At 47.3% G+C, this 14,758-nt stretch overlaps 1 protein-coding gene across 1 annotated transcript; it reads left to right on the top strand.

The window, feature by feature from the left end:
* The first annotated feature begins 6,669 nt into the window (after nt 1-6,669).
* On the top strand, nt 6,670-12,688 carry NOTO (notochord homeobox). The gene is made up of 3 exons (XM_052649760.1): nt 6,670-7,087; nt 10,301-10,515; nt 12,530-12,688. The coding sequence occupies exons 1-3, from the start codon at nt 6,670-6,672 to the stop codon at nt 12,686-12,688; spliced, it is 792 nt and encodes a 263-aa protein (XP_052505720.1).
* The last annotated feature ends 2,070 nt before the right edge of the window (nt 12,689-14,758 follow it).

The raw sequence follows: 14,758 nt of genomic DNA, 5'->3' as shown, positions 1-14,758 counted from the left end.
TTTTTCTCCTGAACAGGACAATGACATTAAGAGGCCCATTGCATAATGTGTTCAATCTTATTTTGCTATGTGAAGCTTTAGCTTTTTTAATTAAAAAAGATTCTTTTTAACAATAAACAGTTGCTAATTAATCATCTTCTATATTTTTCTTATAACTGTACCTCTTGGGTTTTTTTCCTTGCTAAACTACTCTTTAAATAGGTTTCTCAAGGAATGGCCTTTGGGTTGCAAACTTTCTTGGCCTTTGTGTGTCTGAAAATATTTTCATTTTTACCTCTCTCTTGAATGATAGTTTCAATGGATATAAATTTTATGTACACAGTTAATGTCTCTCAGTACTTTAAAGAGACTACCTCATTGGTTTTTCCCCCATTTCTTAAAAAATTGTGATATAAAATGTGCAAAGAATTACCATCTTAGCCAATTGTAAGTGTGCATTTAGTAGTATTAAGCACCTTTACATTGTTCTATAACCATCACAACCATCCATCCCCATAATTCTTTTCATCTTGTATACTGAAACTCTATACCCACTAAATAATAATTTCCTGTAGTCCCCTCCACCTAGTCCCTAGCAACCACCATTATATTTTCTGCCTTTATGATTTTGACTACTCTACCTTATGTAAGTGGAATCATACAGTATCTGTTTTATTGTGATAGGCTTACTACTTAGCACGAGGTCCTCAAGTTTCATCCATATTGCCGAATTTTCTTTCACTGAAGAGATATAGCCAAAATGGTGGAGTAGGAAGACCTGAGCTCACCTCCTGTCACCAGCACACGAAATTTACAACTACTTACAGAGCAACTATCTATGAGGACAACCTGAAGGCCAGCAGAAAAGATTTTTCTACAATAAAGATATAAAACCTGGAGAAGGAAATGGCAGCCCACTCCAGTACTCTTGCCTGGAGAATCCCATGGACAGAGGAGCCTGGCAGGCTACAGTCCGTGGGGTCGCAAGAGTCGGACACAACTTAGCGACTAAACCACCACTATCAAAGATCTAAAGAAGGACCCGCAAGACAGGTAGGAGGGGCAGAGACCTGGTATGGTCAAGACCCCCATCCCTGGATAGGAAATGCCAAAACAGGAGGCTAATCACAACAGTAGAGGTTCTTCCCAAGAAGTGAGGGGGCCCAACATTGAGGCCCCCAGGCTGGGGGTTCTGTACCAGAAGATGAGCCCCAGAACATCTGGCTTTGAAGCTTTGCATATGGGAGAGCCAGCAACAGTAGAAAACAGAGACACTGTTCTTAGAGGGCACACCAAAATATTATATAGTCTGAGATCCAACACAATGGCAATAATTTGCATGAGCATGGGTCAGACCTACTTTCTGATCCTGGGAAAACCTCCCAGAGAAGCAGGAAGCAACTGGTAGTCCCTTCTGCTGCTGCTGCTAAGTCGCTTCAGTCGTGTCCGACTCTGTGAGACCCTGGAGACGGCAACCACCAGGCTCCCCCGTCCCTGTGGTCCCTTAGGGGCAGCCATTTGGAGGAGATCGTTCTACCAGGACACTGGTGTTGCAAAGTACAATTTTGGAATCCCCCTCTAGTTTATAATGCTAGCAGCAGGTCAGAACCAGTTCCAAGACCCCCCAGGGCTGAGCAGCCATACATGCAAGGACCCAGCCCTACCTGAAAAAGGGCTCAGCACCAGCCTTCCCAGCCCCCACAGCCAGGCACCCCAGGACCTGGTTCCACCTACCAGTGGCCAGCAACCACTGCCCAAGGCAGGACCTGGCAGCCAATTGGTCTGCGGGCCAACCCCGCTTACAAGCATGCCCATGGTAGTCAGCCTCACCACAACAGAAAGGCCCATGAAGCCTGCTTAGGAGGCACCCTGACAGAGGGGAGTGTATTACTGAGCCCCACAGGATGTCACCTGCATAAGATCACTTCTCCAAGATCAGGAAATGTAACCAACCTACCTAACACATAGAAATAAACATGGAGAAGTAGGAAAATGAGGAGATAGAAGAATATGTTGCAAACAAAGAAGCCACACAAAACTCCAGAAGAAAAACTAAGTGAAGTCTACTTATCTCCAGATAAGCAATCTACCCAATAAAGAGTCCAAGGTACTGATCATAAAAGATGCTCAACAAACTGAGGAAAAGAGTAGATGAACCATGGGAAGTTTAATAAGGCATCAGAAATTTACAAAGAAGGATGAAAGAGATTTGAAGATAATTACTGAAGTGAAATTGTTACAGGTCATCAAGTTAAGAATTTTGAGTTGGGGGGAATAATTCTGGATTATCTGGATGGACCCAGTGTAATCACAAGGGTCCTTATAAGAAGAAAGCGAGGGCTTCCCTAGTAAAGAATCCACCCGCCAATGCAGGAGTCACAGGTTCCACGCTTGGTCCAGGAAGATCCTACATGCTGCCCCAAGTCCACATGCCACAGCTAAAGAGCCTGTGCTCTAGAGCCCACAAGCCGCAGCTACTGACGGCCACGTGCCCTGGAGCCCATGATCTGCAATGAGAGACGCCACCGCAGCTCGAGGGTAACCCCTGCTCCCCGCAACTAGAGACAAGCCCGCACAGCAATGAAGACCCACACAGCCACAAAAAACAGAACGAAAGCAAGAATGTCAGAAAAAGGGAGGGAGATTTAAAGAGGTTAGGCTCCTGCATTTGAAGGAGAAAGAGGCTAGCTAAGAACAAAGACATACTAGCAGCCTCTAGAAGCTTGAGAAAAGCAAGAGAACAGATTAAATAAGGAATGACTAGCAAGGAAACAGATTCTTCCCTTGGAGATTCCAGAGGCGAGACAACCCTGTCAACATCTTGAATTAGTCCTAAGAGATCCAGTTTTTACTTCTGACAACTAGAACTATAATATAATAAATCTGTGCTGCTTTATACCAAAAAAAAAAGAAGAAGGAATCGACAGTAGATTAGATGATACAGAGAAACACTGAATTAGAAAACAGAGTAATGGAAATCACCCAAATTGAACAGAAAAAAAATTTTAATGAGGACAGTTTAAGAGACTTCTGGAACAATATCAAACATGCTAATATTCACATTCCAGAGGCCCAGAAGGAAAAGAGAGAGAAGAGGGGAGGCACAAAGAACTTACTCAAAGAATTAATAAGTGAAAACTTCCCTAACCTGGGAAAAGAAGCACATGCAGGTTCAAAAATCACAGAGTCCCAAATAAGATGAACCCAAAGAAGTCCACACCAAGACATGCTGCAATTAAAATGGCAAAAATGAAGGATATTCTATTATATTTAGACATAAATATAATTAGCTATAAATATAAAGATATTTAAAAGCAGCAAGAGAAAAGCATTAGTTACATACACTTATGACTCACACAAAAAGAAAGAAATTCAAATATAACACTAAAGATAGTCATCAAATCAAAAAGGATGAGAGCAAAAGAAAAAGGAACAAAGAAGAACTACAAAACAACCAGAAAACAATTAAAATGGCAATAAGGGCATATCTATCAATAATCACAAAAGAATATCTTCATGGCTTCAGATAGGCAAAAAGGTTTCTCTTGAAGGACACAAAAGCAGATTGTGAAGCTTTATTACAATTAGTTATCTTGTTCATTAAAAGAAAATATTAAAAGAACGAGAAGGCAGGCCACAGAGTGGAAGAAGATATTAATATTTGCATCTATATATACTGTAATAAAAGGCTTAATCCCAAATATCTATCTCTATCCATAACTACTCTTACAAATTAATAAGGAAAAGATAGTAGCCCAGTGGAAAAATAAGGAAACCACTGGAACAGGGGCTTCACACAAAAGGGGATATCCAAATGGCTAATATCCAAAAGCTCAACCTAAAGAGTTTTCAGGGAAATAAACATAAATTAAAATACATTTTTCTGACCACACCAGAAGCCAACATGAAGACAGGCACTATCTTCATTCCGCTGGCTTTCATCGACATGGGGCTAGAGGTGACCTGGGCTCGGAAGTCTCCTGTCAAAGGACGACAGAGACCTGATTCTGCCCAGAGGCGCCCAAAGGTACTCCGGGAGCTTGTGCTGAAATGTGCTCAGGAGATGATTCCTGTCCCAGGGGAATGAAATGCTGCAGCAATGGGTGTGGTCATTCCTGCACAACTCCTGCCTTCCAAAAGGGTGGCTCTGGTGGCCACGGGAAAGTTGGACAGAAGGTTTATTGAGCATGCCTGGAGACCAGCCCCAGAAGATTTCTCACAAATCCATGAATTTGATGCTTGTCATAACTACAAGACTTTCACATCCATTCCCGACTCGTTTCTATACCTGGAATTGTAGCCCTGGAAGATGAAGATCTAAAATGATGGGATGACTGCTTTCTAAAGCACCTGTGTGGAAACTAAACTAAATTTGTAGCATTAAAAAAAAAAAAATTGGTCATATAGCTAGGGGATTTGAACCTAGGCAGTCTGTTAACCTTTCTTGCTCTATTTACTCATACGTAAACTAGGGATATTAATGTCTATATACTCATGAACATACAGTTTGAAGAGAAATAAGTCAAACAATAGAAAACAGATAACAATGTACTGAAATACAGTGAATTATGTTTGGAAAACCCAGATCTAGAGACACAGTGACCATACTTTTTATCTAAAAATCAGCACAGACTTAACAAAGTTTTCATACATCTTCTATTTTACAAGTTTTTTCTTGTTCTTTGTCAACTCCCCCTGATTCCAGGGTGCATGCTGTTATTGTAAATAGCTTCTCTCCTCCCCACAATAGCTACCATATAGCTAAAAACTCAATCTCATTCAACTCTTGTAAGAATCTCATTAGGTAAGTATTATTTTCTCACTTAAGAGATCATTCCCATTTTATATGAAAATGAGGCTTAGAGTGAATAGACCACTTATCTGAAGTTACAGTTCAGTGACAAAGTCGGGATTTGAGGCCAGGTTTGTCCAACTCCAAAATCCACATTTTCCATCATCTTGCTTCATGGTTCCCCAACCACCTAAGTTGCTATCATTGTAGGCCCCCAAAAAACAGTGTCTGTATCCCTCCTCATAAGGCCTGCTTTTGGTACTTTAGCACTGCAGTCTGGGTGGTCCTGGGGGTAGGGTCAACACAGACCCTACCTCGTGGAGGAAAAGCTCCTCAAAAAGAAACACATTGAGGGGGACTTCCCTGATGGTCCAGTGGCCAAGACTGGAGCTCGAATGCCGGAAACAGGAGTTCCATCCCTTGTCGGGGAACTAGACCCAGTGCAGCCAATTTTTTTTTTTAAAGAAAGAACCATGTTGACAAATGAAATAGTATATGTAAGATTTGAAAGTTATGGCGTCCAGAACTTTCCAACTCCCAGTGGATCTGACCTCACCGGAAGAGAGAGTCCTTCCCACCCAGGCCCTTCCCTGGCGCTCTCATTGCTACCCTCATTTCTGACCCTGCATTCTCTGCCACAGCACAGGAGACCTAGACCTGGGGTCAGATGGGACACCTGTTCTTCGTTTTTCCCACAATCTCATGTTGCAGACTGCCTGGGGTGGGGGCGGGCTGGGGGTGTTGTTCAGAAGGCAGAGCCAGTATTTGCTGAAGCGGGAAGTGGGGAGGGACAGGAACCCAGCAAGATTTCCTCCAGCCCTTACTTAGCAGAGCAGATAGGGCATATTGGTGTTCCAAAGAGCTAACACCTATGGACAATGCCACTGAACCACGCCTCGACCTGCTAGAGTGGTTTCGATGTTAGGCATTGATTTGAGGAGGCAGAATACGATGGGAGCCTGGAAGGCAGGAATTCCTCCCAGTGCCACAATCACTGCATAGTGCTCACTGGCCAATTCTAAATGATTTACGTGCATTAACTCTTGTGTGACTACACAGCAACTCCATGAGGTACCTACTATTAGTATCCATTTTACAGAGGAAGGCTTTGAAACAGTCTTACCCGAGGACATTGGTAAACACCAATTATCCAACTGTAAAAGGGAGATGCATATGCCTGCCTTACACCTTACATAAGGCAGGTTTTGTAGGACACCAGCTCCCATGCATTTGTAATAAATTCGTATTTATAACCCTTCCTTTTTTTTTGGATACTGGAAAGATTTTTCCAGTGGGGCTTAAGTAATGCGTGAGTGCAGAAAGTCCCTGGAAAGACACCGAAGAAATCGATAACTACAGCGGTGTCTCCAGGCAGGAAAAGGTGGGAATTTTACTTTTCAGTGTTTAAACAAAGTATTTCAATTATTATATATTTTTATTTTTTTATTTAAGGGCTTGCACAGTCATAGGTGAATGTGGCCAGGGCTTTCAAAGACAGTGAGCCGATGAGCCAAAACCTAAAGTTGCGGCACTACAGGGTGGCTCGCCTGGGGTCACCAGCAAGCTACAGTGAGTTTAGGGTCCTTTTCCCTACTGCACAGGATGGAGATATTTTTTACGAGGAAGGAGGAAGGGTGCTGAGGCGCCCGGGGCTTTGGAACGTCGCGGGGGTCCTGCCCGCGGGAGGTGGCGCCCACCTGGGCGATGGGAAGGAAAGGCCGGGCCAGCCCGGCCCCGCCCTGTCCAATTTAAGAGCCGCGGGAGACAGCTGTGACCGTTCCTGGCCGACAGGGCTCGCTCCCGTATTTAAAGCAGGTGTCCTCCCGCGCCTCCCGCGCTGCCCACAGCCCAGAGGCCCCAGCTCCCCTTCTTGGGCCCTTCCGAGCAAGGGCCGCGCCATGCCCAGCCCCGGGCCGCGGGACTGCCGGCCGCTCCCTCTTTCGGGCGCCCGGGTCCAGCCCCAGCGCTCCAGCCGCTCTCCAGGGCCCGCGTCCCCCGCCCTGCCGCCTGGCTCTGCAAATCCAGGCCCACCCCGCGCGCCCGGACGCCTCGCGTCCTCCTTTTCCGTTGAGGCCATCCTGGCCAGACCTGACCCCCGCGCGCCTACCACCTCCCCGCTGTCAGTCTCCGCTGGCGCCCACGGGGCCCTCTGGAACGTGCTCTCCAGGCCTCCCGCCCAGGCTCTGCCCGGGGCGTGCCCGCCGACGTGGCTGCCCGCCTGCCTGAGCGCGGGGCTGCACCAGCCGTGCCCCCAGCCCCCTGCGCTGCGGCCCTTCGCCTCCCACTTCTGCGGCCTCCAGGGTCTCAGCGTCACAGGTACGAGGGAGCGGACGGCCGCCACGGTGGGCACAGAATAGAGGAGAAGTCCCCAAGTTTGAGAGCCACGCGTGGTTGGAGTGGATGTCAAGTTTATGGCTCTTGACCCTGCAGGTGATACCGGGAGGAGAGAGGGCCCCAGACCGGGTGGGAGACTATCCGGCCCGCTGCTGAGGTGGGAAAAGGTGTGTGTCGCGGGGTGGGTGGGTACGTGTGCAGAGAGGAAGGTGAGGCAGGCCGAGAGCGGCTCGGACAACCAGGATTGGCGCAGGGCTGCAGGCACCCTGGCCCCTCCCTGGACTAGGGAGTGGGAGAGGCCCTTGCTCCCTGCCACACCTGCTTTACACAACGCTTGGTGGAGCAGGCTTTTCCCCAGCGTGGCCAGCTCAGCCGGAGAAGCAGCTGCTACCGGTACCCCTCAGCGAGAGGGAGGAGCCGTTGGGTGTTAGCCGACCGGGTTACAGCCTCCACTGCTCACCTCTGTGTGAGCTTGGCTTCTGCACTTCACTGCTCTAAGCCAGGTTCCTTCAGCTCTTAGAATGGTTCCCTGGGGCTCTGGGCCCTGGAGCACAGTCACTTAAATCCCCATGAGACTTTAGCCATTGGGGTAATTTTCTCCTCTAGTATTAACATCCACCTATATGAGCTTTTACCATTTTTGGCTATCTGGTTCATGCATCCCCATGGCTCCCATGAGGGAAACAAGAGCAAATTTAGTGCAAGCCTTATCAACCCAAACCAAGATCCTGGTAAGACAGTCTTTCTTGGGTTCCCCCCACCCTGTGTCTCCTCACCTCCCTTCAGCTGGGCATTCCTCCCACCCATGTGGGAGAGAAACCCTGGTCTCCCAAACACTATCCAAATTCTTTCTACATAATGAGAGCCACCTCTGGTGGCTCAGATGGCAAAGAATCTGCCTGCTATTGGGAGATGCCGGTTCGATCCCTGAATTGGGACAAATCCCCTGGAGAAGAGCATGGCAACACACTCCAGTATTCTTGCCTGGAGAATTCCATGGACAGAGGAGCCTGGTGGGTTACAGACCACAGGGTTGCAAAGAGTTGGACATGACTGAGCGATTAACACTTTCACTTTCATGAGAGCCACAGCCCTCACTCCAAGCCACCTTTTTCTAACGTCCCCACACACCTGAGGTCTGAATTATAACTTTCTACTCTGTATTACTGTTGTCTCATTTTCAAGTTAGTTTTTACATATACATATTGATTGATTGATTGATTTGGCTGTGCTAGGTCTTAGTTGAGGCATGTGGGATATTTTAGTTTCAGCATGGAATCTAGTTCCCTGACCAGAGACTGAAACCAGACCCTCTGCACTGGGAGCACCAAGTCTGAGCTACTGGACCACCAGGGAAATACCTCGCTGGTTTTTGCATGGGTATTACAGCCACACAATCAAACTTCAAAATGTTAACTATAAAGTTACAGTATGGAGAAGAGTTTACCGTTCCTTTCCCCTAGCCACCTGGTTCTCCCCACCCCACAGGCAGCCAGACACCAGTTTCTTTATTCTTCCAGTGCATTTTATACTATTTAATACTTGGACACACGTGTGTGTTAAACGCTTAGTTGTGTCTGACTCTTTGTGACCCCATGGACTGTAGCCCTCCAGGCTCCTCTGTCCATGGAATTCTCCAGGCAAGAATACTGGAGTGGGTTGCCATGTCCTTCTCCAATGGATCTTCCCTACCCAGGGATGGAACCTGGGTATCTGCATTGCAGGCAGATTCTTTACCGTCCGAGCTCACACACATGTATACTTGTGAAAATACATGCATATATATATATACACACACATGCATTCTTCTAACCACCCCCCCATACTAGACACACTGCTCTGCACCTTACTCCTTTTATTTGACCGTGTATCAGAGATTTTTCCTCATAAGTCCACACAGAGCTTCTGCATGCCACAGAACGGTCCATTGCAAGAATATACCATATTTTAAATCTCGGTCCATTGATGATTTCTTATATTTTGCTATTAATGCTTATGTAAGCCAGCTGGGCCCAGTGGCTGGGGTCTTAGGCAGCCAGACCTCACTCCCTTCACTGGGGCAGTTTTGTCTGCTAGCCCTGGAGCCCCTCCCCAAGGTTAGTGGGAGCTGAGGAGTCTTAGCACTGCATTGCCAGAACTCTGTCTGGAACACTTCCTCCAAGCTAGCCCAATGGCTTACCTCCTCACTCCTCTGGAGTTGTGAGTCAGGTACTGCCCCTGGCAGACCAATCTGCATCTCTGCTGGCCCACGGCTCTATGAATAGCACCCTTATGTGCGTTAGAAAAGGGCACCACCTAACTTCATGCAAACATAACACCTTGTCAGGGAGGAAGAACAGGCTTGCAAAGAGCAGGCAGAATTTCAGACTCCACTTACCCTCTCAGCTGGGTACCACTGTTCAGGATACAAGCTGTACATAGTGGCCTTATTCAAGTGTCACCTTAGTGAGGTGGCTACCCTTTCCAAAGATGTTCATACCTACCCACACACACACACTGTCCTTCCCTGCTTTATTCTTCTTATTAGTGCGAATCACTTTCTGACATACTCAATATTTTACTTATTTGCCTTTTTTTTTTTTTTTTTTTTTTTTTGCTGTTAGGGATTCTCTGTTTTGTCCTGGAACCATGCCTGAATCATAGTACACATTCAAAAATTTGAATGAACAGAAAAGATGAACCTTCACTCTTTGTTCAAAAGGGGGTCCCTTCTCTGCTCATCTCATAGGGTTTTCCTGAAGTAGCCAAGGAAAGGAGAGATGGAGGTTTGGCAGCTCCTCTTAGGGCCAGAGATTATGCCACTAACCTGACTAATGGAGGCCAAAGCAGTCTCACAACACTGTCCCTTCTTTTAAAAAAAAAAATTGTTTTTAAATTTTGTATTGGGGTATAGCCATTTAACAATGTTGTGATAGTTTCAGGTGAACAGTGAAAGGATTCAGCCACACATAAACATATATATCCCTTCTCCCCCAAACTCCCCTCCCATCCAGGCTGCCACATAACACTGAGCAGAGTTCCATGTCCTTCTTTTGCATTTATTTCTGCGCAGTCTCTTCCCACCCTGCCTTCTTGCTGTGTTGTTACCTGGCCAAGGGTAAGACAGAGCAGTGGAGCTGTGAGTTTGTTTCTCTCCTCCAAGACGACAGGGGAGGGGATTACGGCTAACCTTTCCTCCTGCTGATTGCTCTTCAGGCTTGGACCTGGTTCACTGCCTAGGCCTCTGGGATCCTCAAGACTGGGCCCAAGCTCAGGACCTTCAGGACACTGAGAGATCCCAAAAGAGGATTCGAACCATGTTTAACTTGGAGCAGCTGGAAGAATTGGAGAAAGTGTTTGCAAAGCAGCACAATATAGTGGGGAAGAAGAGAGCCCAGCTGGCAGCCCAGCTCAAGCTTACAGAGAACCAGGTGAGAGCAGGGACTCCTGCGGGGCCCGGGCTGCACCTAAGGACAGTTACTACTCTCTCAAAAAGCCCTGAGTTGGGGCTGCGAGGAATTTATGGGCCTCTTTCTCTGTGCCAGCCTGATAGGGGATACGGGCCCTAACCACTGGCACACTCCCTTCTCTATATGATGAGAAAAATAGTCCTATTTGAAATCACAATATGGAAACAACACGTGTTAATCTAGAACTTTATAATATAATGTTTCCATGCTAAATAAGGAGCTGACAGTGAAATTAAGTTGGTATTCAAGAGACTAAATATTAAAAATAATAAAACATTCTCTTGACCCCATATTCCCCTCTGGCTACTGAATTATAGCTGCTCTTTTCACAGGCAAATTTCTCAAGAACTGGCTATGTTCTCTCCATGTCCTCACCTCCCATCTACTCTTTAGTTCACTGCAGTGTGATTTCTTTCATTCTGCCATTTCACTGAACCTTCTCATCAAGGTCTCTAATGACCTCCATGTTGCCAAAGCCACCATATGCTTTCTTCCCTCCTCTTACCCCACCGCTCAGTACAATCAACCACTCCTTCTGTTTTGAAACCCACAGTTCTCTTGGCTTCCAGACACCACACTCTCTTGGTTTTTCTCCAGGCCCTCTAGTCCCTTCTTCTCGGTTCCCTTTGTAGGCAACTCTTCTCTTTGTGGCCTCAAATTTTCTTCCCTAGCTGATTTAATGTATCCCCATGGGTTTTAAATACCATTTGTAAGCCAGTGACTCCCTACTTTGTATCTTCCACCCACCCCTCTTTTCTGACTTGTGCGTCTAACTACCTTCCTGGGGCCTCCACTTGGGTGTCTTGTGGGTAGCCATTTCAAACTTAAGAAGTCAAAACCTCAATTCTTGATTCCCCTCTCCCCCACAAATCTCTCCCTTTCCCCACACATGGCATCACTGTCCACAGAGCTGCTCAAGAATCTAGTTCAGATACTTAGATCTGAGTATCTAAGATACTCAGTCATCTTAGATTCCTTTTTCTCTCCCAGTTCCAATTCACCAGCCAGCCTTTTCACCTCTACCTCCAAAATACAACTGGAATCACTTCATTTTTCTCCATTGCCACCCGTTTCAAATGGGACCGTTCTTTTCAAGATACAGGGAAGGGAGTGTGCAACCCCAACTATTGCTGGATCACTGCAACAGTCTCCCCAGCTGTCTCCTCAAATCTGCTTTTATCCATTCTTCACCCACTGCCAGATTTACAATGTACTTGACGTAAATAGGACTATGTCACATCCTACTAAAATACTCGAAAGTGACATTTCTAATCCATGGCCTTCACAGTTTTGGGAGATCTGGTGCCCACTGACCTCTTCCACTTTCTCTTCCTTTGCTTTCCCCTTTCTCAGATGTGTCTGCCATGCTTTCCTCCTTTCTGATCCTCAGACACTCCAAGCTTGAGTCCCTTGCCCTGGCTTGCTTTTCTCTGTCCCCATCAGGCAGGCCTCTCATCCCCTGAGCCTCAGCTTAAGTGCTGGTTCTTCAGGGAGGCTCAAACTCCTATTTGTACCCTCATTTGTGTTTAGATATTTGTTTCCATGTTTGTTTTCAGTCTCCCTCCACTAGACTGTGAGCTCCGTGAGGGCAGAGCTCATACTTCACTATTATCACCATCACCTGGGAAGGGCCAGCACTGCCTCAGATGTGGATGTTTAAAGTGAAGCCAGTACACAGATGCTCAGTCGTGTCCGACTCTTTGCAATCCCATGGACTGTAGCCCACCAGGCTCCTCCATTCATGGGATTTTTCCAGGCAAGAATCCTGGAGTGGGTTGCCATTTCCTTCTCCAGGCTTCAGATCAGGAGCTCAGTAAATACTTGGGTGAATGAGTGGTACTGGAATTAGAGGGAAGGGTGTGCTTCCCTTAGAATGAAGAGTAAATTTTCAGAGAGGAGTGGGCACTGTGGGAATGGGGGATGCAGTGGAAACTGTTAGTCACATTCGGATCTCTTCTCACTGCCTCAATTATAGGTGAGGGTCTGGTTCCAAAACCGAAGGGTCAAATATCAGAAGCAGAAAAAGCTGAAATTGCCAGCTGCATCTGCCATGGCTGCCTCCCCAGATGAGCCCTCCAGCAGCTCTGACACCAGCATCCAGAGAGAAGACGCCGAGTCAGGAGTGGACAGCTGAGGACTGCAACAAAGGCTCAGTCCAGGCTGGGCTAGTTCTTCCTGGAAGCACCCATCGGACCTCCTTGTTTCAATTCTTAATGAAGAGCTTGTCAGGTCAAAGGGCACCAGGAGAATCTGAACTGTAAAGCAGGAGCCCTCTTTTTCTGTATCGACCCCTGGGAACTGTAATAATGCAAATAGTCACAGGTACAGACTTTGGCCTTCAGCTATGTCCTTGGCCAAGTTACTGAATTTCTGAAGGTTCCCCCCCCCCCCCCCACCTGTAGAATGGGTATGTTGATAACTTTGACCTCCCAGGGCTGAGATGATGTCTGTAAAACACTTAACAGTGTGCCAGGCTCAGCACTAAGTGTGCAGTAACTACCAAGGCTTATAGGTCTCCTTCACCTGTGGCAGTATTACCTCAGCCCCGGCCTCTCCAGAAAGTAATCTTTGCCTGACCTGGCTGTAGAGGAGAGACGGCCTCCTTGAATCAGCTGCTGGGCATTGCAGACTCTTTCCCACTGGAAATGGTAAAATTGAGAGCAAATAAGGAAGGGTAGACCATTTAGCCCACTTTCTTTCACAGAATTTCCTGAAGGTTTTTAGTTTTGTCTGAACTGCTACCACTCATAGAAGGAACTCAGGCCCAGCTGCCCCCTTGGAGCAGACACGCTATCCTGAACACCATCTTTTTCCCTCTAGCTACTCGACTTGACCCCCTAGCCATCTTTATGTTGAGTAGAGAGATTTAACTGTGCCGTTGCCAAAACTGGCATTTTACCATAAACTCTGCTGTATTATTACTCCAACCCCTTCACAACCAGTTCTCATGGCTTCCATTCCTTCCCGGGAACCACTCCGTTTCTCTCCAATAAGTGTATGTTATAGCCTCCCCTTGTGAAGTCCGCCACCAACATTTCCAGAGCTAATTTCTCTAGCACTTCACATTTCCTGGCGGGCCTCTGTTGAGGGTATTCCCTTAGAATACAGGATGACTTCTGGGTGTTGCGATGAGCTGGTGGAAAGAGGTGTGCCCTGCCACCTGGTGGTGAGAGAGGGCACGGTCCACGCTGCTCTTCAGAGTTCTTGAGGGAGGGAGAAAAGGTAGGGAGCAGCGGTCCTTGGAAAACTATCTGTCCCTGAGGCAGTGGACCATCGTCTCGAGGATACCAGGCTGCAGCTGGAGGGAAGGGGGAGGCCACGGTCCAGCTTCAAGAGCCTTCTGTTCCTGTCTTCCAGGAAATCCTTCCTAAAGCTGGATCCAGTCAACTCTATTAAAGGAACACAGCGGCAGGTGTCTCTTCCAGGAAATGTTGGCTCCCGTTTTTAAAAAATCACCAGTCAGTTACCTATTCAGCAGTTACCCGGCTCTATCCAATCCCTATATGTCACCATGAGACCACAGCAGATGTAGACACAGGTCTTATGTCAAGTAGCACAAGATCAATGGGAGGAAGAGGGAACAAAATGAGAGACAGGGGTCAGGCCTGGCTGTGGGGACAGATGCTACAGGTCAGTCCTGAGCGAGAGACCACATCTCTCTCCCATAGTCGGGACAGTCTGCATACGCAGACTCACTTCTGTATACAACATCACGGTCCTTAGACCCTACAGCACGCCCCCAGGCTACAAGGTCCCTCTGCCCCTGAAGCGTCTGAGTAAGACACACTTTCAGCTTGATCTTTCATAGGACTGTCTGTCCCCTGCCAGAGTGCCTGGGGGAATAGGAAATCTTGCGCTGGACTTCGTAGGCTGGCTAAGAGTGGTAAGCTAGCTCTTCCCTTTAGGCTGAGTCCAAAGAGCGACTGACAAGACAGGCCACTGAGAAGCAGAGACAACAGACACAAACACGAATTCAGACACAGACACGCACATCAAAACGACACACACACACTCTTGGTACCGGTCACGAAGATAGAGGCAAAACTGCACAGATGTAAAAGCACAAAAGCAGGCCAGCTGCACCCAGTCAACTAACCACTCGACCTACACGCACATCGCTCAAAAACTCGTGCGCAAACCCGCGCGTTAACCCGCACAGCCTCACGGACACGCACGCTGGGGGCGGGGCCTTAGGGGCGGGGCC

The sequence above is a fragment of the Budorcas taxicolor genome, chromosome 11 (genome assembly GCF_023091745.1).
Source record: "Budorcas taxicolor isolate Tak-1 chromosome 11, Takin1.1, whole genome shotgun sequence".
NCBI classification, from domain to species: domain Eukaryota; kingdom Metazoa; phylum Chordata; class Mammalia; order Artiodactyla; family Bovidae; genus Budorcas; species Budorcas taxicolor.
Note: the sequence above shows the minus strand (reverse complement) of the source record. Positions and strands in the feature narration are given on the sequence as shown.

Excerpts from the sequence above, each read along its gene's own strand:
- NOTO (XM_052649760.1), top strand. The coding sequence starts at position 6,670 with ATGCCCAGCCCCGGGCCGCGGGACTGCCGGCCGCTCCCTCTTTCGGGC. Across the intron at positions 7,088-10,300 it reads CCAGGGTCTCAGCGTCACAG|GCTTGGACCTGGTTCACTGC; the intron begins GTACGAGGGAGC and ends ATTGCTCTTCAG. Across the intron at positions 10,516-12,529 it reads TCAAGCTTACAGAGAACCAG|GTGAGGGTCTGGTTCCAAAA; the intron begins GTGAGAGCAGGG and ends CCTCAATTATAG.